Here is a 27,692-nt window from a genome sequence, read left to right on the forward strand (position 1 = left end):
TCAATGAGTCATTGACAATAACATATCATAGCTCTTTTCTGTTTCCAGAGGCTTCACACTTGGCAGTTGTTCTAGCATACATTAGCTGGAATGGGTGTTCCTTGGACATGCACACATTTTCTTTGTTCCATTGTGCTGCCTCTTGGCCTCACAACATATCTCAGAGGGACTTTAATGGAACAATAAACTTCAAATAAAACATCACAACTGAATTCAATTTGTTTTACATACAATACCACTGACCAAAAATACATTTACATAAACAAACTGAACATTGAAAATATTACCATTAGCGGGGCATATGGAATTACAGTGTAAAGTATGCATGTCAAAAAGAAGATACAAAGAAGGCTGTATATTGTGTCATACAACTATCTAGAAGCCACATATAACTGCCAAGCACGAGTCCTGTCATTTAACTGGAGGGTAGCTCCAGGCCAGAACCCTTCCCTTGGTGTTTTGTGGAATGAGCAGCAAATGGTTTTGAGGATGAATAGCTCAGAGTGTGGAAGTATGCACTGTCTGTTCCCCCATGTCGTCACAGCACATATGAACTCAAGACGTTCCAAAGACAGCCGTAAAAAGACATTTGTCAACAAATAGGCTGACAGGGCCTAGCAGTACCTGTGCTAAACTGAGTGACAGCCTGATCGCTCTGATATGGGTTACCCTTAGCCTGGTACAACGAATGGCCCCTGTGCTAAGCTGAGCATTAGCCTGGTCCTTCTAGAGGAACGTAATAAGAACTTTAGAGAACTCTAAAACTTTGAGAGCTTTAGCCTGGTCAACCTAATAGTACCTGTGATAAGTTCGGTGTTGGCCAGGTCTATCCAAACATACCTGTGATGAGTTCAGGGTTAGCTTGGTCTAGCTAAAGGTACCTGTGATGAGCTTAGCATTAGCAAGGTCTAACTTACGGTACCTGTGATGAGCCTAGTGTTAGCCTGGTCTAGCTAACAGTACCTGTTATGAGCTTAGCATCAGCCTGGTCTACGAAACAGTAGCTGAGATGAGCTTAGCATTACCCTGGTCTAGCTGACAGTACCTGAGATGAGCTTCGCATTAGCCTGGTCTAGCTAACAGTACCTGAGATAAGCTTAGCGTTAGCCTGGTCTAGCTAACAGTACCTGTAATGAGCTTAGCGTTAGCCTGGTCTAGCTAACAGTACCTGTAATGAGCTTAGCATTAGCCTGGTCTAGCTAACAATACCTGTGATGAGCTTAGCGTTAGCCTGGTCTAGCTAACAGTACCTGTGATGAGCTTAGCGTTAGCCTGGTCTAGCTAACAGTACCTGTGATGAGCTTAGCGTTAGCCTGGTCTCCAACAGCAGCACACGGCTCTCCAGGTTGTCCCAGTCCTGCCGGTTGATGATGATCTTCCCAGCCGTGTCCGATTCCAGGCGCTTGATCCTGGCCTCCATCAGGGACAGCGTCTCCAGCTTCCTCTGGTACTCCAGGACCTGGGCCTCCAGAGCCTGCAGTCTCCTCTCCACCTGCCGGCAGACAGACCTCCGCTCCCTGTAGCCAACAGCTACAGATCCACTACCACATCCTCAGCTCAGCTACCTCAGCTACCTTACTGGCCCACAATTACTGTACAACCAATAGTAGAAATTAATTTATGGAGAGGGGGTGAAAAAAATAAAATAAATATTTCCATAAAACAACAATCCAAATAATGTATTGTACATGCATGTGCAGGTTCTTTTCCCAGTTTGCGTGTGTGTAAAAATGTGTTGGTTTATTTTGAAAATGTGAGGGGCAGCAAATGCCTTGCTGTAGTTTACATACAGTATGCATTCAGTTAGTTGTGTGTGGTTAAGTTTAATGTGTACTGCACATTACTGCCGTCTGTGTTAGTATGAGGGTTTCAGCGCAAGATATACAGTACATGATCTGCAAAGCTCTGTCTGTGGGTGGGTATATGCTTGTGTGGGTTCTCACTCTGGATGCATAAAACTCTGTTGAGAGCTTATCTTCATCGTCATCCTCTTCCTCGTCCTCCCCCTCCTGCTCCTCACAGGATAGCTCTTCAGAGGAGGAGCAGGACACAAATGCCACCGGGCCACCCATGTGCCTCTCTACCAGGGGCTGCTGCCAGGGGCGAACAGTGGCAAAGAACCTGTCAGAAAGCTCACAGCTCGTACAGAGAGACAGTTCACAGAGAGACACCGCTCACAGGAACACAGCTCAGAGACACAGCTCACAGAGAGACACAGCTCACAGGAACACAGTTCACAGGAACACAGCTCAGAGACACAGCCCACAGACACACAACCCACAGAGAGACACAGCTCAGAGACACAGTTCACAGGAACATAGCTCAGAGACACAGCCCACAGACACACAACCCACAGAGAGACACAGCTCAGAGACACAGTTCACAGAGAGACACAGTTCACAGGGAGACACAGCTCACAGAGAGACACAGCTCACAGAGAGACACAGCTCACAGAGAGACACAGCTCACAGAGACACAGTTCACAGAGAGACACAGCTCACAGAGAGACAGTTCACAGAGAGACACAGCTCAGAGAGACACAGTTCACAGAGACACAGCTCACAGAGAGACACAGCTCAGAGACACAGCTCACAGAGAGACACAGCTCAGAGACACAGCTCACAGAGAGGGAGGAGGCTCACAGGACACAAAGAGACAGTGCTCACATGAAATACAGTTCAAAAGCAAGTCAAAGAGCTTCTCAATCTAAGTAAAACCTTGAGCTCTCCTGCAGGACAATGCATTGGCTGTATCAGAGTGCCACCTCACTATACTATTCAGGAGTTCTTCCTAAATGCTACAAATGGTGCAATGTGGGCTATGATTAATTTTTCCAGGCACAATGTCAGGAAAATAAATCAAATGCTGGTAATTAGAAGCTAGTGCAGGATGCTGACAGTAAAAATATCATCACAGCAGGAAATGGGCAGGGTCCCCTGACAGTGGAAGGTAGGAATGGGTGTTCCTTACAGGAGGAGCTGCCAGGACTGTGGGTTTCACAGATTCAGCCTCAAACAGAGGGCCCTCCGGTACGGCTTGGTGGTTAGACCTTGGCAAACGGGACTTCCTCGTCTGAAAATTAGGCAAGGCGGAAAAAAATAAGCAAAAAAAACCTCATTAATCCAACAACACTAGTTTTCCAGCTTTCATGTAAACCCCCTATTTTGGCTGTTGAGAAGAAATTTTAAATTTCTAAAAAGAAAAACATATAAACTGATCAGAAAAATGTTGTACGCATGTTATGCACAACAATCCAATTGCAGCAAGGAGTGCCCAGGTCCCTATCTTGCCCTCAAACCCTTATACATGACAGCGAACAGGTTAAAGGTTTACACTGAGTGGGTAATGAGGACAGGCTATGTCATTTATCTGTCTGGACATGGTGTCCTTCCTACAGTCTGCCTGAGGCTATGACTTGGCGCATCTCATCCCTTCAACTAGAAGGACAAAAATGTTTCTAACAAGTAGGACTGATATCATCAGAAGTAACTAGAGAATTTGTACATGGAGGGGAAAAGGCAATGTTGGAGAAAGGGGAATGTGTAGCAAAGTATCAAATTCACACACTTCATAATTCAGTTATCCAAATAAAGGATACCAATATTCATATGGATACCATGATAGTTCATACAATTAAATATTATGTGGTAAGAAGCCATGTTCCATTTTATTTAAAGGTTCAATGACAATTATACCAAAAAGTACATAATCAAGTTGATCGTGATAGTTTATAATGTGTCTGTGAGCACAGCAAAAGTTGATGCTGTTTTCTGAATTGTAACAATCACAGAAATAAATGTGCATCTGCAGTGGGCTGAATACACATGAAAATAACTAACTTATTGAGCACACCTTGCAATTTTTAGACAGCACTTTGTGCCTCTCAGTCACAAAGCCGATGATGTCACAGACGATGCCAATCTTCCGCTCGGCAAAGCCCAACTGCAGAAACTGCTCCTTAGTTAAAAGTGGCTTATATCTGAAGAGATCCCGCAGCACCTGGGGGAAGACACACAAACACTTCCTATGTGCCATCGATGCGACATGATTCCGGTGGAAAATTATTAATTCTGACACAAACTAACAATTTCCATCATGGTATCTTGCAGATTTATATGTCATTTGCAAATGCAACATTGAAACTGAAAATGAAACTGGTTGAAATGCAAAATCCTAGCCGCGCTGCCCTAAAAATAAACAAATGACGATACATTTAGATGAATAATAATTATAAAGCTGCAAGCAATTATTGGGCCAAATGGTTAATGCGATAGGTTTGTTTATCTCAGTCTCTTGAAGATGGAAACCAACTTTGACGAAAGACCAATAATAAAAAAAACCCTGCAGATTAAAATTATTTTCAGGAAATAAAATGGCAGTAATGATGGCAGATCAGGAAGATATGGAATACCCAAAGTTGTGTATGAAGTTTGGCATCAATTGGGCTTTGCGGTATGAAAGTTATGAATCAAAATGAAAATATTTTTATTTTAGGCTCACTGCCTGGCCAATACATGTGTGATAAGAGGGTGCTATATATCAGGATTAAAAAAAAATAGTAAGAACAAGAAAAAAATAATACAATTAAAGAATATCAAATGAAACAGAGGCAGATTACGTGGAGATAAAACAGCACGTGTGCTGAGAATCGCAGCGTTTGCAGCAGTGAGACAAGGGGTTGAAAATTAAGGGTGCTTTGGCAAATTGAACAAGCAGAAACACTAGCGAAATGGTGACACCATGGAGACATTGAGTTTAATTGCTAGCAAATGCTGGCTGCGCTCGGTGCACTGCGGAGCTCAGAGCGGCAAGATTGCACCGTCACAATCTGTCTCCCATAATCCCTCCAGCCGGAAGCCCCTCCGTTTGAGGCACCATGGCACTGTGGGTCAGGAGCGCTGTGACAAATAGCTCGCCGCACTTGGGCCTAAAGTGAAAATTTGCAGCAAAGATCCAAGATGAGAGCTTGGAAGAAGATGAAGGCCTTTTTAAGACCAGGCAGGAAATGTGAATCCCAGAGTAATTACTGGAGGACAGCTCGACTGGCTGCCAATTGGAACGGCGCGCGGTCCAGTTGTGCAAGCTTACAGATGCTACACATCACTGCGCCGTTTCTGAAATCCCTGCAATCTGGGGGAGGCTGGAAGAGTCGTGAACATGAACGGCAATTTGTAGATAAAGGAACTCGCAGAAATGAGGAAACGCATTGAATCTTTTGAGAGCACTTTCTTTTAAGCAATACCAATGCATATGTATATGCACGACATATCTGAGGACAACAAAATACAGAAGCCCATTTACTTACACAGTATATGTACTGTACACGGGGAGTTCCACTTTCATTAATTGAATTGGTGTTCTTTGGGTATGCCTAGGTATCAGGATCATTTCAACATGGCCAACCCCCCTGTAGGCATTGGAATACTAATTCACGTAACTGGCCATGATGGTGGAATTAAAGAACTCGTTGTAAAAAAACTAAAAATTAATTAATTTGAACATCAAAAGCACTCAATAATCCAGCCCTTTTCAGTAGAATGAAACATTTGCTAAGGGTGTAAAATGCACACCCTTTACAGAGGTTTAATCCTTTTAAACTCTAATCCCAGAATTCCCTGAATGTCTACAGTTCAACCGTGGACTTGCTCATTTATGCTTTTCCATTGGCCAGCCAACATCTGAAGAGCAGTGCTGGGGAATTTCTGCTGCAGGAGGCCCCAGACATGGAATCTGGAAAGTTCCGCAGAGTCGAGGCAGCAACTGGAAACACTTTGCCATATTGAACAGTTAAAAAGATAACTGAACAGAGGTGGAGAAAGGGGGAATAGGGACCGTGTAGGAAAAAACTGCCGTTTAAGAGATTGATTATGGAAGAAATGATAGCAGAATGCCTTCAAAGCCAAAGCATGGGAGTGCGTAGAGGGAAACTCACTCTAAGCCTGTTAATTAAAGGAAACGTGTGTTAAGGAATAAAAGAAAAACATCACACTGCCCATAATACCAGCTGCTGATTGTGTCCCGAATCTTATGGAACATTTTTAAGTTCTGATACAATATGTTCCAATGGTAAATCCTGAATTGGACACAGTCATGTGAATTTTACATTAATTACACACAAGTAGATTTGACAGAATTTGAGAATACACAATACTCCCAACTGAAAAATTCTATATTCTATTTTCTCAAAACTCCACCAGCAACATATAAACCAACCAGCAACAATCTTAAATTAAAACAGCTTCAATTCAATTTTTCCCAATGTCTCATGACTGTATTATTCTGGCAGCGTTTCGTGTTGAAATAAACGACACTATTCAACTGAACAAAAATAAGATGTTTACCTTGTAGACGGCTTCAAGAAATCGTACGTCATTCTTTCCAGCAAGTTCTACTCCAAACCCTATGAGATCTTCAGCAAGATATGAAGAATAGGATAGGAATGTGTAATTCATAACTGGCAAAAAAGATGAGGGATCACCTTTGGCCAAACTGTGAAAAAAGAAAGAAAATGTGATAAAACAAACTGCCAATTCTAAAAATGCAAAAACAAATTTGATGTTAGATCCCATATGCTACAGTTCAGTTCAGAATATACGTTTACAGAAAATCAGGTGCTACAGTATTTACTATTGATGAATAATCTCAAACATGCAAAACATAATAATGCAAATGCACTTTTTTATTTTATTCACAGATGAAGACAAATCTCTAATTAAACTGCAAGACTTTTGTGACAAAGCTTAATTAGTTATAATCCAAGAGACGCACAACACCATATCCTCATCAAAACCCAAGCTCAACTGATAAAATACTTCTGTCAATATTAGATTTATATGATTTTATATTAAAAACCTTCTTAGACATGTTCTGTACCATGACGTAAAAATTGGCCTCTTTCCAGGGGTATCTTCCACATATTTCAGCCAAATGTCGCCTCCCCCCCTGCCCCCCACCCCAACATTTTCAAACATGTTGCATTGGATACTTCAAACGGCGTGGCGTGCTTCAGATCTGAGCGTTTGGGTTCGTTCAGACCATGGAGCTGGTTAATGTAATCCTGTTTACAAAACAGTCCTGCACGGGAGGAACCCGGACACTCCTTCACTCCCAAGACTTCAAAACAAACATGAGAAATGAAATGCTATAAAAGCTAAAACTGCCTGTTTACAGAAGTCAAGATGTTTAGACTCTGAGCCAGAATATTGTCTCATAAATTACATACCATGCACACTGTTGCGGTTGACTGCAAATGAAAATGATTTTAAAGGGATGTAAACCATAACATTGCTGGCCAAAAGAGTTCATTGTATCCCCACAAAAAATGAAATTTTTGTTCCAGCAATTTGACTTCTCTCAAAGAGAGGAATATGCCTATTCTGGAATTAATTTGTGGCTGGAGAAAAAACTGAAAGATATATATATGTGTAAACAGAAAGGTGAACACAAATGTAAACAACCACTGAGCTGTATACAAACTCTGAGATGTCAAAGTTCAGATACTGCAGAAATGATTTACAGACTGAAACTTCAAATGCCAAATATAGTAGGAAGTGTAAGCAGTAAGTGAGTAAGCAATGTGAAGTTACTATTCTGTGCTGACAATGACAATGTCAATTTCAATGCATGCATTAACATGGAATGGGCCTCGTTTAACAAAACTATGAAACCTGTATCACATCTGACATTGAAGATTTTGTCCTGCTGTTAGCCCAGTGTTTGTCTGCAGGTCATTGGGGTACATATTTTTGTAAAGTCTGCACAATGCCACAATATGTAGCAGTTGTTGCGCTACTCCAGAGGGTTGGTAACAAGAAGGAAATACCGTGATCTCACAATAAGAACAGTGCACCCATGTGTTCACATTGGGAAGTGCAATGCAGAAGACTGGACGGTCTCTCAAAAGCCCCGAGCCTCTTTGCATGCATGCCTATCAGAAAAAGTAGGTTACTCTGCCTAGGTCAAGAACTAGTCAATAACATTTAAATTCAGTTTGCTTAACTGGCATGGCAAACATAAATATGTCTTGTAAATAATATAAAACACAATATGCAGAAATAGAAAACATAACTTAGCAGACAGCATTTTTTTTAATGAATGAAAAACATCACTATCAGTCTACAGTGGTAAGGAATAATCAAATACATGACTGGTGGTTTTCACTCTTGCCCTGGACAGTCTCAATGTGGTTAGTTTATGTTTTCACCTTTACGTTTTATGTGAGCACAGCCAGCACAAACAGAAACAATTCCAGTTGAAGAAACAAGGTGAGGAAATTGTGCGATCAACGGTTTTATCTAATTAGCCAAGAGTTTTGCTACAACAAAAACCTAAACACCCTGTGTCCCTCAAATGACAATGAATAGTAACATTAGCTAGGTATATTGTTACTCTCCCAAAATATGTGTGAATGACAGGCATTGGATAGTTCCAGTGAATGGGCAGATACGTCTTCTCAAAAGAGGACGATAGATTACAGTATATACAGTATGTAATTTAAGTGAAATCCTCACCCGACGTAATCAACTTCTCTGGGGTACTTCAAGGATCTTAGATGAAGTTCAAATTTCCGCAGGCATCCTCTCAAATCGCCAGTTGCCATAGTTACAACTGTAATATTTGTATAAAATAAGAAATAATTAATAAAACAGCGCCCAGCGATATTTGGCGTCACTGCGTTAGCTAAGTGCAGTGTAACGTTATGATTTTTTTTTGTCCTGACTATTTAACATAACAAGCTAACCTCATAGTTAGTTAGCTAGCTAGCTAGCTGGTAATATCGCGAATGTTAGTTAGCTAGCTAGAACAAGCCGATAGGCAAGCTAGGTGCTAACAACATGGATCTTCGTTACTTCGGCTAACATTTTCGTCGGTAAGCCAAAAACATACACAGCCTATGCAGGCACCTGGTATGCTAGCGTTAATTCTGCATTAGTATACTCTTACACCTGTAATATTCACCACGCACGGACGTGGCTGTTACCTCACGAAAATGTCAATGCATAAACGTTTGGCAGTTCCCTCTTTTGTTTTTACCGGCTAAATTGTAGGGAATGCCGCGATTGGTCGCAAGAAAAATCTTTCTGTTGATTTGAAGAAGCACATTCAGGCCTACACGCGATCGCTATCTAGAAAAGCTATCTTACAATCAGTCATTTTACTAATAAAAAAAGAAAAGATATTAATTAAACGCGTATTACAAACATAAATAGCGAGTGCCAAACACATTTAAGACATTCTGTGGATTTTCCCAAAGTGGTTAGCCCATTAGCCAGATGCATTTACTCTCGGTTGTAGCTACGTCATTTCCACCAACAACAAGAGACGTCAAACTCGACAACAGTGCGTGTGTTACGAGGCAGCGGCTGGAGGAGGAGTAGGGGAAGCACAAAAAAGGACTGATAGGGGGGAGATTAAAGCTTTTCGTGTCACTGTGCGGCTTCTTTCTGGAAGGGAGGTGACCCGAGAACATTTGATACTTCGTTTAGTTAATATGACTGGTTCTTGAAACCGATAAAAGAAGGATAACTATTCCTGCAAAAGTTGTTGTTTGGCTTCACTGTGTCGTCGCGGCGGCGGTAGAATAATTTCATTAAAACAGGTAGGTGGCGCTGGTTTTAGTAACAAAATCAATCTAGCATAGGGCATCCCATGTTGTTAAAATGTCACTCCAGTGAGCCAATCCTAGTTCTTGTTTATCAATTGAGGCCATGCGCTGACCAATCACGTCAAAAACAGGCGGGTTTTTCCATCTGGCTAGCTTGATAGGAAAATATGTTCCTCAACTGCTTTGAAAGATCAGCTTCGCAAACAGAACTAAAATAGTTATGTTTGCTTTATGTTGTTGAACGTTATTTTGATAACGTGACACTTTAATGACATGCGACATCTGATTCGTTTTGCCTGAATGTAGATGGCTGCATTTAGAAGATGTGAAAATCCATCTTCATGGGTCCAAGTCTTTTGTTTGTCAGCAACAGCTTTCTGGCTAAGGTTGGCAAGCAGCAATTTGATTGAGCTATATTATAGTGTGTGGTTGTACTGTTGATCTAACTGTATGCGATTCTTTCCCAAGTTTTATTTAGACCCATGTGTTTTTACTTTCATGTTTCCACCGTGGCATATACTAAAGGTTTGTGTTGGTGGTATAATCTCTATTTAGGCTGTTACTGTGCACAACTACAGTTCCTTGACAGATCATTACTTCTGGAGTCAAAGCCTGCAATATTTATTATTTTACGTACTTATTGCATCATTGTGTAACAAAACCGTAACTACATTGACTTTGTTTTGTAGCATTTCTAAAACAAATAATATCAACACGCCAGTTTTCTGACAATATCGGTTTTAACACCGATTGTGACCAAGTACAATGCAGTCTGGCCAGTTAATCATATTGGCCTACTGCTCGGTGAGTGTGAGTTCACACAGCCCATGCCCAACGCAGCAGATTCTTCAAAATCCCCAGCTCAATATTATGCTATTCTCTGAAATACCTTCCTGGTTGTAGGTAATACATTGAAAGCAAGCCAGTACCTACTAACTAACTTTAATCAGTTTGTCACGAGTATGAGTCGTCAAAGTAGTAATTTTGCAATCTCATGACAATTCAAACTGAATGGGAACACAGTAGGTCAAGTTAATTATTACAAATGTCTAGAATAGATTATTTGCCTCTTCATATTCCAGTCTTAAAAACCCTTTCAAAGCAGTCATTTTAGGTTAGTCCTTTATTTCATATGAATTAATCACCATATTTTTAATTTGCATATACACATAGTCATCCATGGATCCAGAGAGCAGACCTTACATTTGCATATATTTTAAATGGCCACATTATCCAACAAAGCTAGGGTGTGACACACAGTACATTAGTAAATGCTTTAATCTGTAAGAATGCAGCCATCTTTCCATGTTTTTGCCAAAAATCTGCAACACTTGTGTGCTCTGAGCCTGTACTCAAAGAAGGGTGTCATTAAGAATATTGTTCAGGCCCAACCCCTGTGGTGAATGTTGTATAACCAGTGTGATGGCATTGCAACAACATTACAGTAGACATGCCCACATCACATGGAAAACAATTAAAAACATGTGAGGAACTCCAGTGTGGGCAACTGGGTAATTCAGACTCTGGGCAGTGGGGAGAACTGTAAACCTGGTTGAACAGTTCAAAGATGCCATTAAGCAAGTAAGAGTGGCATTTACTTTATGGATCTGTTTGAGTTGTAATATGAAAGGTTTTGACTGTAGGCTATATCCTTAAGAGGATTAGTGATACTCAACTGAAAATAAATCTAGTGCCTGCTGTTTGTGCTTCGTAAGGGGAGGAAAAGGGTCTTTGATGGCATTAGAAGATGTGGGCCTAAATGGTTTCAGCCTTAACTAAACAAGGGGAAAGATACAGATCATATTAAAAAAAACATAGGCTCTGGTCAAAAGGCGTTCAGCTTCAGTGCATTTTATCTAAGCAGAAAACAAACAATGCTGGCCTTGAAAATGTTGTATTTTTCTACTTCTCTGACTCCACAGATCACTGATCATTTAATGGCACAACTCAAAACCACTGGAAACAGTTGAACTCACTGTTGAGATGTTCTAATTGTGTATTATTTGATTTATTTTTTAGACTGTTTTTGTTTTCAGTACTTCTGTTACTCCATAACCAACAGGCAGCAAGCAGCATCATATCTCAAGGTAGCCCAGTCCAGTTAAAAAAGAAAGAAAAAAAAGTACATATCCCTCCGATATTTGTATTTTAGAAGAGCCGGTGAAAGAAAAAGAGTTGGCACAAAAACCTTTCATCCTCAGTCGCACCAAAAGTTAAGTAGATGCTGTTGCTTGTCATTTGAAGAGCAAGTGTGTTAGTTGATGTGCAGTGACCTACAGAATGTTGTGGTCAGGAGCACTCTATGACTGTGCGTGACCATAGAGCACCTTTGCAAATCACTTCAGGCTGCCTATAGGAAAAGCACAATTGCATTGTTTATGTTGCATCCAGTTGAACTTAATGAATTGGCCAAGCCCTCAATGCACTCAACCCACTACTGACTCATTTGTTAGAATGTCTCAGTAAACAAAATTGTTTAAAAAAAAAACTTTTATTTTTATTATATTATTTTTTGTTTGTTTATTTTGTTAATTCATTCATTCATTCGGATCAAGATCACACTCACAGTTTGGCTCTATCCACATTCATGAAGTGGACTTAATACTACTTGGAGAGTCCTTGCCGTGAAGCGGGAGGCCCTTTTTCATGAATGGGGCCTCTGCGTAATTGGAAACACCGGATCAATCCGTGCACTTCTGTCAGCAGAACTCTGAACTACAGTGCATGGGCCTGCGGTGACTCAGTCAGCCAGCGCTGGTTATGGATGATGTAGTGTGATTATTTAGCCTTCTCCAATCTAGCCATCTCGGGTTCAGCTGGAGCAGGAAATGTGCACGTAATGAGACGCTCATTATGATAAGCCTTGCCCATTACGATAAGCGCTGCCCCTCATGAAGCGATAAATCTCCAGTACTCCTGCTACGTTGTCGGAGCTGAAGCTGTGGCTTGCTTGATGAGGGGTGAATCTCCTGCAGTCCCGTCTCTCCCTGGTTCTGACTGTCCATTCTTCTTTTAACGCTTGGGCTATTTCAGGGCCGATTCTTCACCACATTAGATTTAGGGATTTTACAGACACTCCTCTCCAGCTTACTCCGCTCTGTCAGCTTACTCTGCAGCTTACTGTATGAGACGAAGTCCACTTTTACTGCGGATATCACTCGAGCAATTCAGGTTAAGTGCCTTTCTCAACTGTTCAATGGCAGTGCCTCATCTGGGAATCGAGCCTGCAACCTCTGAATTCCAATTCCAGTTTCCTAACCATTACACTCCACTGCCATCTTCAAAGTGCTGGGTCTGTTTGAAGTTTGAGACACTTTGAGGGTCGATAAAAGATGTAACTTTTGGCTCATTTAAGGGTCAGTTTCTCATCTGGCAATTGAGAAACTTGTGTTTGACAGTTTTGATAGCGGATATTCCCTCTCTGACATCCTGCCTGATGATGGGACCATTTGGGGATAGATGGCTCTCATGATCGACCGCTCTGTTCCACCTCCGCAGATAGGCCAAGGTCGTTTTTCAGGGTGTTCTGAAGGTGTGTTTGCGGTTAGGGTTCTTTGAGCAGTCTTATTACTGTCAGTTTCCAGTTCCAAACATGGGTCACAATTCTTTTGTGGTTTGGCTTATGGTCAGGTGTGCTCCAGTGTTGCAGATGGCTCTAGGTTTTTTTTTTCAGGCTCTTCTGATCCGTGGTGCTCACTGCAAAAAAAACTTAAGATTTAAGACTTAGATCTTATTTCTGTTACTTTTTTGATAAATAAGACAAACAATTTGGCAATGAGGTGAGGCTTGCCAAAGGGGTAAGATTATTTCACTTGACAGTGACTTTTCTACTTGAGAGGAAAAAAATATGATTTAATTCCCACTACAAGACTAAAACTTTTGTTAAGACCGTCTTTTTCTTTTTCGCGTGGGTCGGGTTTTTTTTCCCGGAGGTCTTTCTGACGGTCGGGTGTCTTCCAGTTCTGCAGATGGGTCAGGTTCTTTGGAGGGTCGCTCGGAACCAGCAGCTGCAGCAGGAGTACGGAGAACAGTGCTACCTCCCCCGGGAGCGCGGCCGAAGGATGGCCACCAACGTCGCCCCCGACAACCTCAACCACCGACGGCACTGCCAGGGTGGGCCGGACATCTACCAGCTGCTCCGCGCCCGCAGGGGCAAGGAGGAGCGCGGCTTCATCGACCTGGAAATGCTCCCTCCAGAACTCAGCATCACCATCCTCTCCTACCTGAACGCCACTGACCTGTGCCTGGCCTCCTGCGTGTGGCAGGATCTGGGGAACGACGAGTACCTCTGGCAGGGGTGAGTTCGGCTCCACCGTCCACCTTGCTCATAAGAGTGGTTTGCAGGAATTTAGCATTTAGCAACTGCCTTTGTTCAATGGAAATAAAGTCTAGCTGCATTGAGGGTTTGTGCTTAAATCTGAGAGATAACCTAATTTTCTAGGTAAATACTAAAAATAAGATAGTCTCTCATAAAACATTTTTTTATTTGAATGAATGAGGAATGTTTTTATCTGAATGAATGAGGAAGTTTTAATAACTAACATAAGGCGATTTTAATAAATGCTATGATTGTGAAATAAAATGCTAGTTCACTGAATAAATAAATGAAACCTGTCCAGTTCAGATGAATCCATGTTTAAAGTTACGGCAGAAGCAGCCTGTAGACCTTGCTGGTTGTGCAGAAGCAGCTTGCAGAATTGTATATTTTCCCCCTGCTGTCAGTGATTGTGTTCTCTGTGTCCATCCTGCTTCAGGCTGTGCAAATCCACTTGGGGTCACTGTTCCATATACAATAGGAGACTTCCCTCTGGATTCTCCTATAGAAAGCTGTATATGCAGCTGGATGAAGGAAGCCTGACTTTCAACGCTAACTCACAGGAGGTAAACGGCCTGCCTCTGTTCCCTGGGCTGGGGCCTACTCTAATATGCCTATATCCTGAGGAGATACAGTGCTAAAAGTGTGTTTCAGCCTTTTTATATTGCACATCATGGTTTGGATATTCCAGCATCAATGTATTCCAGCTGGTGCATATTTAGGCGGTGAAATATTTACTAAAGCAGGTACAGGGCCCACGTGGCAATTTAAAAAATGGGCATGAATTATATAGAAGGAGAAAGCAGGTCAATACGGATATGATGATGCAATGCTTTTCCCCATTTTTGTCATGAATTATGAATAATTGCCTTGCATGAGATGGCTGGGGTTGGTGGTGGTTGTTGACTCTGAAAGTGCATGTGGATAGCTGTGTATGTTTGTGGCCTTTGTGTTTACGTTTGTGTTCTTGGCAGGGTATCGGCTACTTCATGTCCAAGGGTATCCTGGTTGACCACCCGAAGGAGCTGGCCAAGTTCATCTTCTACACCCGAAGGCTGAATTGGAAGATGTTGAGGGTTTACCTGGACGAAAGGTACACAATGCTAACAGTTTGAGCCAGTACAGTTTAGCACACAGAGTGGAACCCACCTGCTCACTGAAAGACCTAGGACGGTTCAAAATTCCATGCATTAGCAATAGGGCTTGCAGGGCATGAGAAGTTGGAGTCATCTGACTAAAGTAATAACCCTTGCTAAGGACAATAAGAGACACAAATAAGTCTTTATTTGATTGAATGGACAATGAAGTCCACTGACATAACATTTGTTCGACTTTGCTGTTTCATACATTTGTAGTCAAATACTTCCAGACAATCCTGCTCTCTCTGAGGTCTACTCTCTTTCCCTGTAACTCTCACCATGTAATAACCAGCTCACTGATATGCGTGATTCGTCGATCACATCCTTGATTGCAGCGTTTGCTGCTACACTGCTGCGTTTAGCTCTGAGTGTCATTTCTGTTCCTGTAGGAGGGACGTCCTGGATGAGCTAGTCACGCTGCACAACTTCAGTAACCAGTTCCTTCCCAACGCCCTGCGGGACTTCTTCAGGCACATCCACGCCCCCGAGGAGCGCGGAGAGTACCTGGAGACCCTCATCACCAAGTTCTCACACCGCTTCTGTGCCTGCAACCCCGGCTTGGTCCGGGAGATGGGCCTCAGTCCTGGTGAGGGCAGGGGAGGGGGTGGCTGTTACAGCATACTGCAATAGGCCACCGGTGTTTCTGCACCCGAGACATACACTCAACAACAGAGGGTGTTACTGTGACATGTTAGGCAGGCAGGCCCTAGATGGTTCTGCATCTATGACCGCACTTTGGCTTTGTCCATGTGAGAGAGAGTGGGGTTCTGGTCCTTCCTCAATCTAGGACAGAGAAGCATGTTGGTTAGCAGGTAGAGTGTGTTTTTGTTTTTCCATGTGAAATTAAAAACAGTGAAGATTTGGTCAGAGTGGTCACCAGTATATCAACAGGCACTCTAATAATTATATTTCAGAAGACAGCCTTTGAACTCTTCCAGCATCTGTTGAGTTTCCTCTCTGTGCAGTCCAGTGCTCAGTACCTGTTTTGTGCATTCATATTGTTACTTGCACTGTTATGAAAAGGTTCCATGTTCCATGGAGGGCCGAGAGTGCAGGTTTTCGTTCTAACTGATCACGACACTTTTACTAATTAACGCACCTTCAGCCAGAAAGGAGGGAACTAATGACTGAAATCAGCAGGTGTAGTGATTGGTTGGAATGAAACCTGCATACTGTTTGTTCTCCATGACACACCATCGGTCACCATTGGGCACCACTGGTGTATACGGCATGACTCAGGAAATGTGTTCTGTGCTGGGGAAGGTACAATTCCCACATGGCTGCAGTTGTGTATATGGATATTATGTAAATCGCATAATGAGGTCTCAAGCAAATTCACTGAATATTTCACTTCTATTTGTCTGTATTCAGAGCTGTACTTTCCCCTGTCTACCAGTCTTGGCCTTTGTTTAACAACGTGACACTCAAGAGCTATTAATTTGGGATTTGTTTAAACTGTAAAATGCAGGGTTTGGGTTTTGATGATTTAACTTTGAACAGTTAACAGAATCTTCCCACAGGACCCGATGCAGAGGCATGGAGACCTGCGCTTGCAGCGAATAAAACGTGTGAGAAATCCATGTACTAACAACTGTCATTGGCCTCTAAAGCTCCAGTAATCTCACAGGCTTAAAGTGTTAGCGAAGGAGCGCAGCGCTCCGGCCAATCGAGGTGGTTTATTGTAATAACATCTGGCGTGGCCTGGCTGTAGCAGTCATCTCGGAGGAAAACGGGAGTGATTTATTGTAAACTAGCGATAAAACGGAGGCTTCGGAGTCCTGCTCTTCACGCAATGCGTGTCTTCCCGCCTCGCACCAGGGGAACCGGCCTGCTCACTTTCCCACAGGGGGAGTGTGCGCTGAATGTGCTTAGGCCCTGAGCTTTGAGCAGCTCGATCCAACAACATTGCAGTTTACGCTGAAGTACAAGTCTAGGCAAGCCCAACCCTCGTTATTTATGCTATGACACACACCCAGCTATCGCCGTATGTAGGAAAACGGCATGCAAATTGCATTAAAAGAGGCTTGGTGATGATGACACGTATGACAGCGTTGGTTAACGCTCGTTTATAAAGGTCAGGGTGAAACCGCAGTGCATTGTGGGTGTGTTGACCTAACCGCTGTCTCTGTCGCAGATGCCGTGTACGTGCTGTGCTACTCCCTCATCCTGCTGTCCATCGACCTGTCCAGCCCGCACGTGAAAAACAAAATGTCCAAGAGGGAGTTCATCCGCAACACCCGCCACGCCGCCCAGAACATCAGCGAGGACTTTGTGGGTCATCTATACGACAACATTTATCTTATCGGCCACGTGGCGGTCTAGCGTGCACTCGAGCAGCGGGAAAGCATCAGCAAACGAACGATTGCGCCTATGGGCCCCCGGGGCTGGAAGGTTACCGGTCGTTTTGACCAAAGCTACCCAAGCGATCACATTGCCATGACTCACACGGCACACGGCGAAACTGTTGGATGATGCTCGTGCACGAACGCAGTCCATATCTAGAGCTAGCGCGCAGGGCAACTAACTGTGATCACTTTCTATTTACTACACAAAACTGTAGCTGCATTCAGAACAGTATCCAAGCATATACTATAAAAGCAGGTAGAAAAGAATATTACAGCAACCGGTATTACCATATATGGTTCATATATACTTTCAGTAACACTACTATTGCTTCTGTTTTTGGGTTTTTTGTTATGTTTTTTCCACACTTCTTTATGGGTTGTTAGTGTCATTAATTTTTATTACTGATTCTCTGTGAATCAGTTTAGTTGGTTAATGAAGACTTGTGTTTTGTTTACCTTTCGTTTCCCCTTCCGTGATGAAGAACCCGCTAACCTATTAAAACAAGAAGCAGTTAAGAGCTGGTTTTCACAGGAAAATTTTGAATGTGTGTCTTTCGATCATCCTTTGCAGATCAGGTGACTTTTTTTTTTTTTTTTGAATGTGTGATTTCTTTTTTTTTTTGGGATGATGGATTAATAAGCCTATAATCTTTGAGGCACTGTTCTCTAGTATGCACTGTTGTGTCTTGAAGACAATCCTTATGCTTCTGTTCTCTCTCACTTTCCCAGCTTGTTCTCCCCCTAACTCTAATTCTCTTGTTCTTCCCCCTTTCCTCCCCTCCTCCTCCCACTTTCTCCTCCCTCTCTCTGCCTCGCTTTCTGTCCTTCAGTCTCTCTGCCTGCCCCCCCCTCCCTCCCTACCCATGTCTCTCTCTCTCTCTCCCTCAGGGCACTTATATAGTGGCTTGATTCTGTAAGCCACAAACAAGCAACCACTCTGCTGATGTCACGAAAGTCACGAAAGTCTCCCCATTTTCTCTGCTGCTTTGTCAGCCTTTCGGTAAACAGGATTTCCCTCAGTGCATTTTGCAACAAATGACCAGTTTAACCTGCGCACACATTTTGTTTTATTTTTAATCTGTAAGTTTCTTCCTTGTTACTTACCATATCTGAAGGACTCTTTAATTCCCATGTGTGGATCTTTGTTTTCTCTTGCTCTTCTGTGTTGCACAGTAAAGTGCCAACAGCCAAATAACAAAATTGGAAAACTGACAGCTAAAGTGGAATAGGAAAATATTGGATTTGCAATGAGTAAAGAATTAATTAAACCCTATTTTATTTGCACATCATGTATATATTTAAGTATAGAGATTTATAAAGGTATAATTTTATTTTGAAGTATTTTATCAAAATATGTTGTTTTCTCTAAATAGAGTGAATTGTTTCTTTTTGCACTTACCAGAAAGCAATTATTTGAGCACTGAACTGCATACAAAGACTTTTTTCTTTTAAATTTGCCTACCATCATTAAGAATTAATTTGTGATTATTATCATATTTTAATGCTAAAGGAAAATAAATGCAGTTTGTCCTAAAAATATTAAAAGCTGAAACCTAATATTTTTCATTTGATTTTGTTTTATAATCTGTCTTTTGCCTAGGGTCAGACTCCTCCAGATATGACATAGAAAAGTCATTTATGCAGAATATTGTTTCATGGATTTCATTTAAACTAGCAAAAAAAAAATCAAATGTGAATAGTTAGTCTGAATTAAAACACTGGAAAAAAACCCATCTAGATTGTAAAATAAATTAATAAAATGATAAAACAAAAATCCCCTAGTGTCTGATTTCCTGTGAGTGTGTTTGGCCCATATTAAATCTTATGGCAAAGCATTTTGTCTGTAACTATTAGTTAAAAATTTGAATTGAAATCTACCCTCTACTTGGTTATTGAAACTTTTTTTCAGGAAGCCGGAGTGCATTGTAGTTCGATTGAATCAATGTTCTAGTCTAGAATTGCATTTCACACAGTGAGTTCAGTTGAATCCTTCTTACAGCCTATAAAGAGCAAAGTCAGAGACTGGACTGGAGATGAGGGTGATTGCTGATGTGGGACTTTATATCTACATGTTTCATTTTCAATACAAGATACCCACCTTTTTATAAAGAGACAGCTACTCTTATCAAACTTTTTATGTTACATTTATTTGGCAGACAAAACATTTTCTCACGTAAAAAGTTTTTAGTACTTTTGGAAAGATATTGGCTAATTCTAAATCCTTACTTACAATTGCAATACAGAAGACACATTTAACAGCCCTACAGCTTGCAGTAGAAAGACCAATGATATTGGCCAACAAAACAGGTCAATTTTCCCTCAAGAAGGAATGAATAATTGCATTTTGCCAGACATGAAGTCAGAGAAGCCTATGACAGCGTATGACGTCATGAGATGGGAGGTGTAGCTCATCACTGTGCGTCAGCACATCTTAGTGGACGGGCTCTTTGCCTGACTCATGGGAAACGGACACAAAAACATAAACATGACAAGTTTAGTTCCATGTCCTGATTTCTTGTCTGTGTTTGTGTGTGCATAATACAACCTACAACCTTTTTTTTTTTTTTATCAGCTCTTAACTTGAATATATTAATGTATAGTAGGGACCTAAAGAGGTGTTTTAACATTGATCATATTCTACCAGTTTCTTTGAAGGAGATGTGCAATGACCCTTGATCTGTCAAGAAATCAAGAAAGCCCTGCTGGAAAAAAAAAAATAGCTCAAGCTAGGTTTTGGAACAGCTGGTAGCTGGTTGACCAGTTAGACCAGCTCCATACTCAACATGGTTTGACCAGCTCAAACTATGTTTTTGAATCAGCTGGTAGCTGGTTATTTAGGCTGGTCATAGCTGGGAAATGACTGACTGGGTGGAGTGTAATGTTACCGTACAGATTGAAATCTCAAGGTACGTATGGCCCCATGGTTTGTCTCTGCTTTCTGCTTGCGTGAGACAGTCTGAAGTGTCATGGAGTTGAGAGCACCATTTGTATCTGCCATGAGATGGATTCCAAAGCCTTGCCCCCAGACACAACATGACTTTTGACCCCTGGAGCGGCATGCCATTTTAAGTGCTATTAGCTAAATGGATGCGTGTTCCCAAGCCGACGGCCATTAGATAAAAGGTCCTGAGGACGCTATAAGGGCTTTACATTTAAGGAAAACAAGCACTCTTAAAGCGCTTCATGCAAGGTTGTGCTTCAAGGTAGCTCTTTTTCTACCTCTCACACTCTTTCTATATATCGCTCTCTTTCTCTCACTCTCTTCCTCACTCTCCATCCCTCTCTGTCTCTCTCCCTTCCTCCCTCTCTCTGTCTCTCTGTCTCTATCTTTATCCCTCTCTCTCTCATCATGTAATCAGAGTACAGTATGTTTCTATATGGAGGGGAAACCAGAGCATGCAATGGTGTACACCATATCATTCGCTCTTAACTGAACCCCTTAAAAACATTATTTATTTCAGCATGTAACATATTTGATGTGTGTAAAATGGGTGTACAGTACATATTCAATGGTCAACACATTCATAAATCTACAGTTATGTATTGATGTGATGACAAGAATGTATACGTGTACGACATGACATTGTACAACATATGATAGTATATAAGTGACATGGATTAATTTCACTTTATATAGTTTTCTATTTTATGTTTCATGTCACATTTCAGTAAGGCAATCGAAACACATAATAACAATAATCTGAAATATGTAAGTGTTCTGACTGAAGGACATTATTTGTTGATGTCAACAATTGTTCTTCCATAGCAGCCCAAAGCAGCCATGTGTCAGTCAGCTAACATTTTAGCAACAGTCTGAGCTGCCACTTAAAAGCATTTTTTTCCTTTACAGCATACTGTGATGTGCTTGGCCACCACTGCTTCATCACAGTGCTGTCTCCAGATTCCGTGACCAGAGTTATTATTTTACACCAGTCCACATTTTCCATTGAGATTATCAAAGTTAAGATGGATGGATTAAGTATTTGTTGTTATGCGACTGTGAGTGATTTTAAACTTAGCCTGCTATGGCCAAGCTTTACATTAGACTTATATTTCAAAGATTGACAGATACTCTTTAAACAAATCAGGATCAGGACCTCTATACGGCAAACAATTGATCAAGTTTCAAGAAGGATAACTGATACCTCCTCAGAAATTATAGACATGGCGTGTGCATATAGCATAAGTCCTGTACAACTAATGTTTTAATGTTTGGTGATGTGTTGTATTCCAGTGGTGTAGACTACTCCATTGCTTATTTAACAATGAACACGTTATATCTTTACATTTTATTTTTTATTTAATGCAAATTAAATAAAAATGCAAAATTAAATAAACATTACAACAGAATCCTTGCAGATAGTATATCTATCTGGACGAATTAAGAATAAGAGAACACATCCTTATTGCACTTTTTAAACGTCTGGTTGTGCATGTGTTAATAAATATTTTTTCATATATCATCCATTCATTTGCAGATCATGGAAACAATCGGATAAGCATGTATATTTTTTAACGTATTTCCTTGTCGTTTCCAAATCCGGATCAATGTGATTGCGTTTTCTATAATCGTATTCTTTATTCTTGAAAAAGAAAACTGTCAGCTTATTTAGTAGATGGATATTGTTTATATAGTTAAAATTATTTAGTTCATGGTGGCTGACAAGGTGGTTTGGGTTTAATTTAGCATGATTGATGAGCTTCAGAAGTCGTTGGATTCGGCATCACTGCAGCTTGTCAACACAACAACCTGACCTGTGGGACGCCTCTCCGTCGTCTGCAAATGCCTTTTCAAGATAAAAATAAACCAAGAAATTGGTGCCAGGTACATGTCAATGGAAATTTCTTCATGTTTTCTGACAGTGTGTCTCAAGTGATCTTTTAAAATCTGAGGAATGTCCGTCCACGAGGATATTTCTAAAGACGATTTCCAGAAATATAAATAAAAGAGCACATTATTATTATTATTATTATTATTATTATTATTATTATTATTATTATTATTATTATATTCTGGATAAAGGATGATGAATATTGTGAATCATTCAGAATACATAAAAAAAGTTTAGTGCATGTGCCTAAATAAAAAATTAAAATAACGTTTCAGATTTTGATGAAACATCTTGTACGCTATTAGACTTCCCTTGAAAGGAAAATCCAATCTCATAAAAAACGCGATGTTTTGGATATTAAAAAGAAAACATCAAGTAGGCCTACCCTTTTCGCGTCAAAGAAAGGCTAAAATGCCACGCCACTAGAAACTATAATGTGCCCATCTGTAAATATACAAAAATACAATACAGTATAGGCTATCTGAAAAATAACGCAGAAGTCATCATCATCAACATCATCAATATCGCCCAATATGTTACACACATAGGCATATGGCTTTCATACAGTTTTAATTCCAACAGGTTTTGTGGACAAACCCGATAAACAACGGTTTATAATAATAAAATAATAATAATAAAGTAAAATGAATAATTATACAAATATAAAGGCTAAATACATGTATGAATTTCCTATAGGCTATCTACTCTATTTTTAAGATGATGATGATGATGATGATGATGATGATGATGATGATGATGATGATGATGATTGGATTATTCTAATTGTTATTATTTTATTCGGATTCATAGGAAAACCTACGAATTTGACCGTCTTGCGAAAATCCAGGAAGCATTGCAATCATTGCAACCAAAAAATGTCTGGAAGTGAGTTCATTGCTATCTTTGTTATTATTATTATTATTATTATTATTATTATTATTATTATTAGTAGTAGTAGTAGTAGTAGTAGTAGTAGTAGTAGTAGTAGTATTGTTGTTGTTGCTGTTGCTGTTGTTACTGTTAGGCTATTTGGGGGGTTATATTAAGGTGACGCCACGTGTTTTCTTAGGTATGGCAGCTGTGGTGAACTGACCATCATGTTCTGACTGTTATCATCCTGCTTTCATTACCATAATCAGAAACACAACGGACATTTTTGGAGCACAATCCATTACATCACTGTGGAAAATGAGAAAATTGCACCTTATGCATCTCCATTTAACTATTTGGTAAAGAAACATTTATATGGTTTATTCCGACTGTTTTAACCGCACATTTAAGCTTTTATGAGTGTTTCGCTCACGCGATGCGTCGTCATTGAAATGTCTATAGCAAGCACAATTTTAGAATTTTGCTGTTCTCGTCTTCTAACCACCGTCCACTTTGTGAGTTATTTGGCAGTATGCGTTGTGTTGGTTGGTGGTCATAATCCAGTTAACATTTAGACCTATTGGTGTGAGAAAATTTTTTTCATAAAAATGTCGCAGGGGATGTCAACGATCCTCATTTCTGCATCATGCCACAACCAATTAAAATAGCAGCCACTGTAATGATAAATTGCAAATTTGGTTTGTGTTTTGCGAGTTATTTCCTCGTGACTGTCTAAAAAATTGTCAACAGCGGATTATATTTACAAATGTGAGATTATGGTTAGGCCTACACATACCTAACATCTGCTTAGCCGCATTATCTCACACAACACCCTCACGCATATGGAACAGACTTGTGGAACTTACATGGGGGAAAAGCATTTTACCTTTTGGCTGTTGAAGGAAATCAGCAGCAAATTATTTCAAATAATCCACTGCATATTTTTCAAGAAGTAGGTTAGCTTATAGACACAACTGTAGCATATAGCTAGCTGTACGTATGTAAAACTTTCAGTGATTCTGGACGAAGTATTTATATTTGTCAAACAGATTTGATGGGCTGTTTGGGCTGTTGGCCACTCTTGGTGTCTTTATTCATAATCTATATGTAATCCAGAGACAGACGGTAAAATGAGAGTGCCTCTGTTTGTTTAATTGTTTCCTGTACCCTGTTCAACGAGGGCCAATCCGCTTTCAGAAAGGACATTGTTTAAAAAGACAGATTTACTGTTTAGGTTGGCATACTACCTCAGCCATATATCATTGGAATAAAAAATAAATGGGCCAATTCCAGTCTCCTGTATGATGAACGTTACATCTCCAAATGTTATTTTAAAATATGAATTATGCATAAAAACATAATTGGGGTTATCGTGCTATTGTGCGAGACTATGATTACCAAAGTTTCATTTCCTAATTAGCTTTTTCTATTATTATTCGGTGCCCTGCTTGCAATGCAAACCATTGATGTGAATATGTATGACCCGTTTTCTTGAAAAGGCATACATATAACATACATATAAGGTGCATCAGAACACGCACACATGAAAAATAACCATGCGAAGTGTCGCGCTGATAACTTTTAATTGCATACATATAAGCACATTTAACAATTTAATAATTTAGTATTCACAATACTTATACTTTATTTTTACATTTCAGTTATATTTAACAAGTGTGCTTGTGAACGCATGATGCTCAAATATGTTTTTGTCGGGTGCTTTTAATCGGCTCATGGCATGCTCTTATGCAGGACATATTGTCCTTTTTAAAATATTTTTTTAATAAACATCTGTGTATGTGTTTGCGCGCGGGCGCGTGTGCCTGCATTCAGCAGGTAGGAATGTGTGTATTGGAATCAGAAAAATGCCTTTACGCAGCGATTGGGACACAACATAACGGTTTAGGAAGGTTTTAGCCAAATGAAGGTATTTCCATCCATTGCTCTTGCCACGGTCAGCTGGAATTTATAGAAATAGGTTGTGCCAAAAGGTAACCCATAAAAAAGCTGGGAATGTCACAGCTTACAGTGTTTGTATGAATATGAGCTATCCATATAAACAGAAAACAAATACAAAGTGCTACTGTGTTTTGTGTTATGAAACAACATCTACTAAACAAGAACATTTTTGAATAATGTACTTGCATTACGATTGCACAGAATGCACAAATAGTTCATAAGAACAAAAAGAAACAATAAAAAAATAGTTATTTATAGCTGCTCATTGTAAGGTCATTCTTTAACACGGGGAGATCAAGCTTTGTGAGTGTATAATGATAGAAGCCTGCAAAGAGAGTTGGGGTTGCCCCATCACTCACCTCTCTCTCCTCCTGTCCAAGCGGTCTCGTGGAGTGAGCACTGGCACATCTTGCAGCTCTTGCAGCTGTGGAGCAGCTGTTTTGGAATGTCTCGGCCAGTGTGCTCTGAACCCATCAAAGCAGAAATCCGTGGACTGATGTTTTACCTGCTCCAAGGTGGACAAAGCAGTCAATGCATTGGAGCCATTGTCTTAGGTGAGGGTGAGCAAGGGCATGAGTTTTTGGCATGCCACTGTGTGTGTGTGTGTGTGTGTGTGCGTGCGTGTGCTTGCGTGTATGTGTGTGTGCGTGCGCGCGTGTGTATTTGAAATGAAAAGATTGACATGTCATTCACTTGAGTGTTTTATGTATAGGCCTGGGATGAAACATGAATAAGAAGTTTGTGAGGTAAGTGCAGTGAAGATATTTTACGATATGTGTATAATGGAAGGACATCTCTTTGACAGCTCAATGAGGCTTCCCTTCACCACAGCAGTGTGAGAAAAGGGTGCTATGAGTTGTTTATGAGGTTCTGTAGTGTCTGACACTTGTACACTTGTAGGTCTAGGAAAATAGTCATTCTGTGGCTGCTGAACAATACCACGCAACTCTAGTGCAATCTGTCTTTTTATATTTCATTTTGCTCTGCTGGAGTAAGCAGCAGTTTAGAACAGTAGAGTACAGGAGAAAATAAAAATGCAAGACAGCGAACAGAAGATAGTTTATTAAAGTTAATAGAACAGAATAGAATAGAGCATAATACACAGTGAAATGTTCAGTGTTAAACCAACTCCATATTGGACTCATACAGTATGTTAGAATTGAATTAACTGTGCAAAACGTTTCCTGTTAAACTTTGATTTCCAAAGCTTTTGGTAAAATAATTTACACAGACACTGCACCCAAAACATAAGCATGGAATATTGTTCAGATTACTGTACCTAAACTGCTTTGTGCGTGTCCTTAAGTCTGTGCAGTGAATTTTAGCAAAATGTACACATTCCACTTATTCAATCTACCACCATATGATATTGTGCAGTGTTGAAAGAGATTAAGCATATTCCATCAATGCTCAGAAAATTATAGCTAATGACTTATGTAGAGCTAAGGTCAAAGCATATGAAGGTTAGATTGAATGCAGGCCTTAATAAGTAACATTTGTGATGGGTCAGAAACATGGCAGCAGGCCTACACATTTTAGTTTAGTGGTTTTGTTTATAAACTGAATGCTTTTTGGTGTTTAAGAGAATCAGAACTCTTTCTACTCTTGCTAGAGGCATTGAATGCTAACGACATGTGGATGGATGGTTATTTTCAAAGTATAGAGGATGGGTGGTGCTACCACCTAACCAAGAAAGGCTCAGAGTGTACTCCTCATACAAGGCACTGATGCTCAGTTAGAAACAAACATATTAAACTTTGCTGCCAGCAACTACCTCCCTGAAAGATTTAACATTTCCTCCCCAGCATTGAATGGGGGGAAATTAAGGCACTCTGCTTGGCATTTGTATAAGGCAGAGTCTACTAAGTAAACACATGTCTTGTACCATGGCTGGGAAAGAAAGTTTCTGCTCTCCCAGGCTGTGTAGTTTCTCTCAGATGCACCTCATAATCAAGGGGTACAAAATTAGAAATGGGATTTGACTCAAAAGTAACACTCAACTGGATTTAATTGATCAAATGTCCTGTTTGCTTCCTTAATGTCTGATGTTAGCATTACATCGCATCAGCGGCCTAATATGAACTGGGTCTGCTCGGCTCCTTTCCAAAAAAGGTCCGGAAGTTCTTTGAGTGTGGAAGTAGCTATAATCTAAGGTGTGATCTGTTTTTACTCTTTAGCAGCTTTCTGCATTCGACGGGCAATGAGGATATGTCGTTACGGAAAGGCTACGTGTTTTTCTTTTTCTCTTTTCATTATTAACACAAGAAATATAAGTGACATACGTTACCTTAAAAATAAAAAATAAAAAAATAAAAACGAACGAACGAACAGGGCCAGGGTGACCAGGACTCAACAACCACCATTTGACCGTGCATAACGGAAGTTGATGTTCTGAACCGAGAATGTTTATCAACAGTCTTAGCCCCAGTTGGACCTAAACGTGTTCATTTGAAGAAGACTGAGGGCAAGACCCTGACCAACTTTCTCTCGGGGAACGACTTGGTTCCTCGGGCCCTCGGGCTAAAATAATATCCAGTGGCTCCAGCCTTGAGCCTGGTTAATGCATCTGTCCGAGGAACGTAATTACGCGGTCATAACATTCCGTGACCACCATCTAGAACACCAATG

At 40.6% G+C, this 27,692-nt stretch overlaps 2 protein-coding genes across 5 annotated transcripts in view; one reads left to right on the forward strand and one right to left on the reverse strand.

Annotated features, from left to right (window-relative positions):
• Window positions 1-9,555, reverse strand: part of cep44 (centrosomal protein 44) — a 13,600-nt gene extending 4,045 nt beyond the window's left edge. Inside the window, exons 1-7 of one of the 4 annotated variants that reach the window (XM_061246657.1) lie at window positions 9,034-9,555; window positions 8,511-8,607; window positions 6,342-6,489; window positions 3,853-3,999; window positions 2,971-3,072; window positions 1,944-2,093; window positions 1,292-1,492 (exon numbers count right to left, since the gene is read on the reverse strand). In XM_061246657.1, the coding sequence (XP_061102641.1) occupies window positions 1,292-1,492; window positions 1,944-2,093; window positions 2,971-3,072; window positions 3,853-3,999; window positions 6,342-6,489; window positions 8,511-8,599 (837 nt within the window). In that variant the 5' untranslated portion in view covers window positions 8,600-8,607; window positions 9,034-9,555. Of the gene's footprint in view, window positions 1-1,291; window positions 1,493-1,943; window positions 2,094-2,970; window positions 3,073-3,852; window positions 4,000-6,341; window positions 6,490-8,510; window positions 8,608-8,740 lie in introns of all 4 variants that reach the window. The other 3 variants (XM_061246656.1, XM_061246655.1, XM_061246654.1) reach the window with 3 other exon arrangements.
• fbxo8 (F-box protein 8) lies at window positions 9,330-19,177 on the forward strand. Its single transcript, XM_061246659.1, has 6 exons — window positions 9,330-9,598; window positions 13,565-13,901; window positions 14,359-14,485; window positions 14,894-15,012; window positions 15,448-15,644; window positions 17,193-19,177. Exons 2-6 carry the CDS (start codon window positions 13,573-13,575, stop codon window positions 17,378-17,380), a joined length of 960 nt encoding a protein of 319 aa, XP_061102643.1. The 5' UTR covers window positions 9,330-9,598; window positions 13,565-13,572; the 3' UTR covers window positions 17,381-19,177.
• The last annotated feature ends 8,515 nt before the right edge of the window (window positions 19,178-27,692 follow it).

The sequence above is a fragment of the Conger conger genome, chromosome 6 (genome assembly GCF_963514075.1).
Source record: "Conger conger chromosome 6, fConCon1.1, whole genome shotgun sequence".
In the NCBI taxonomy this organism is placed as follows: Eukaryota; Metazoa; Chordata; class Actinopteri; order Anguilliformes; family Congridae; genus Conger; species Conger conger.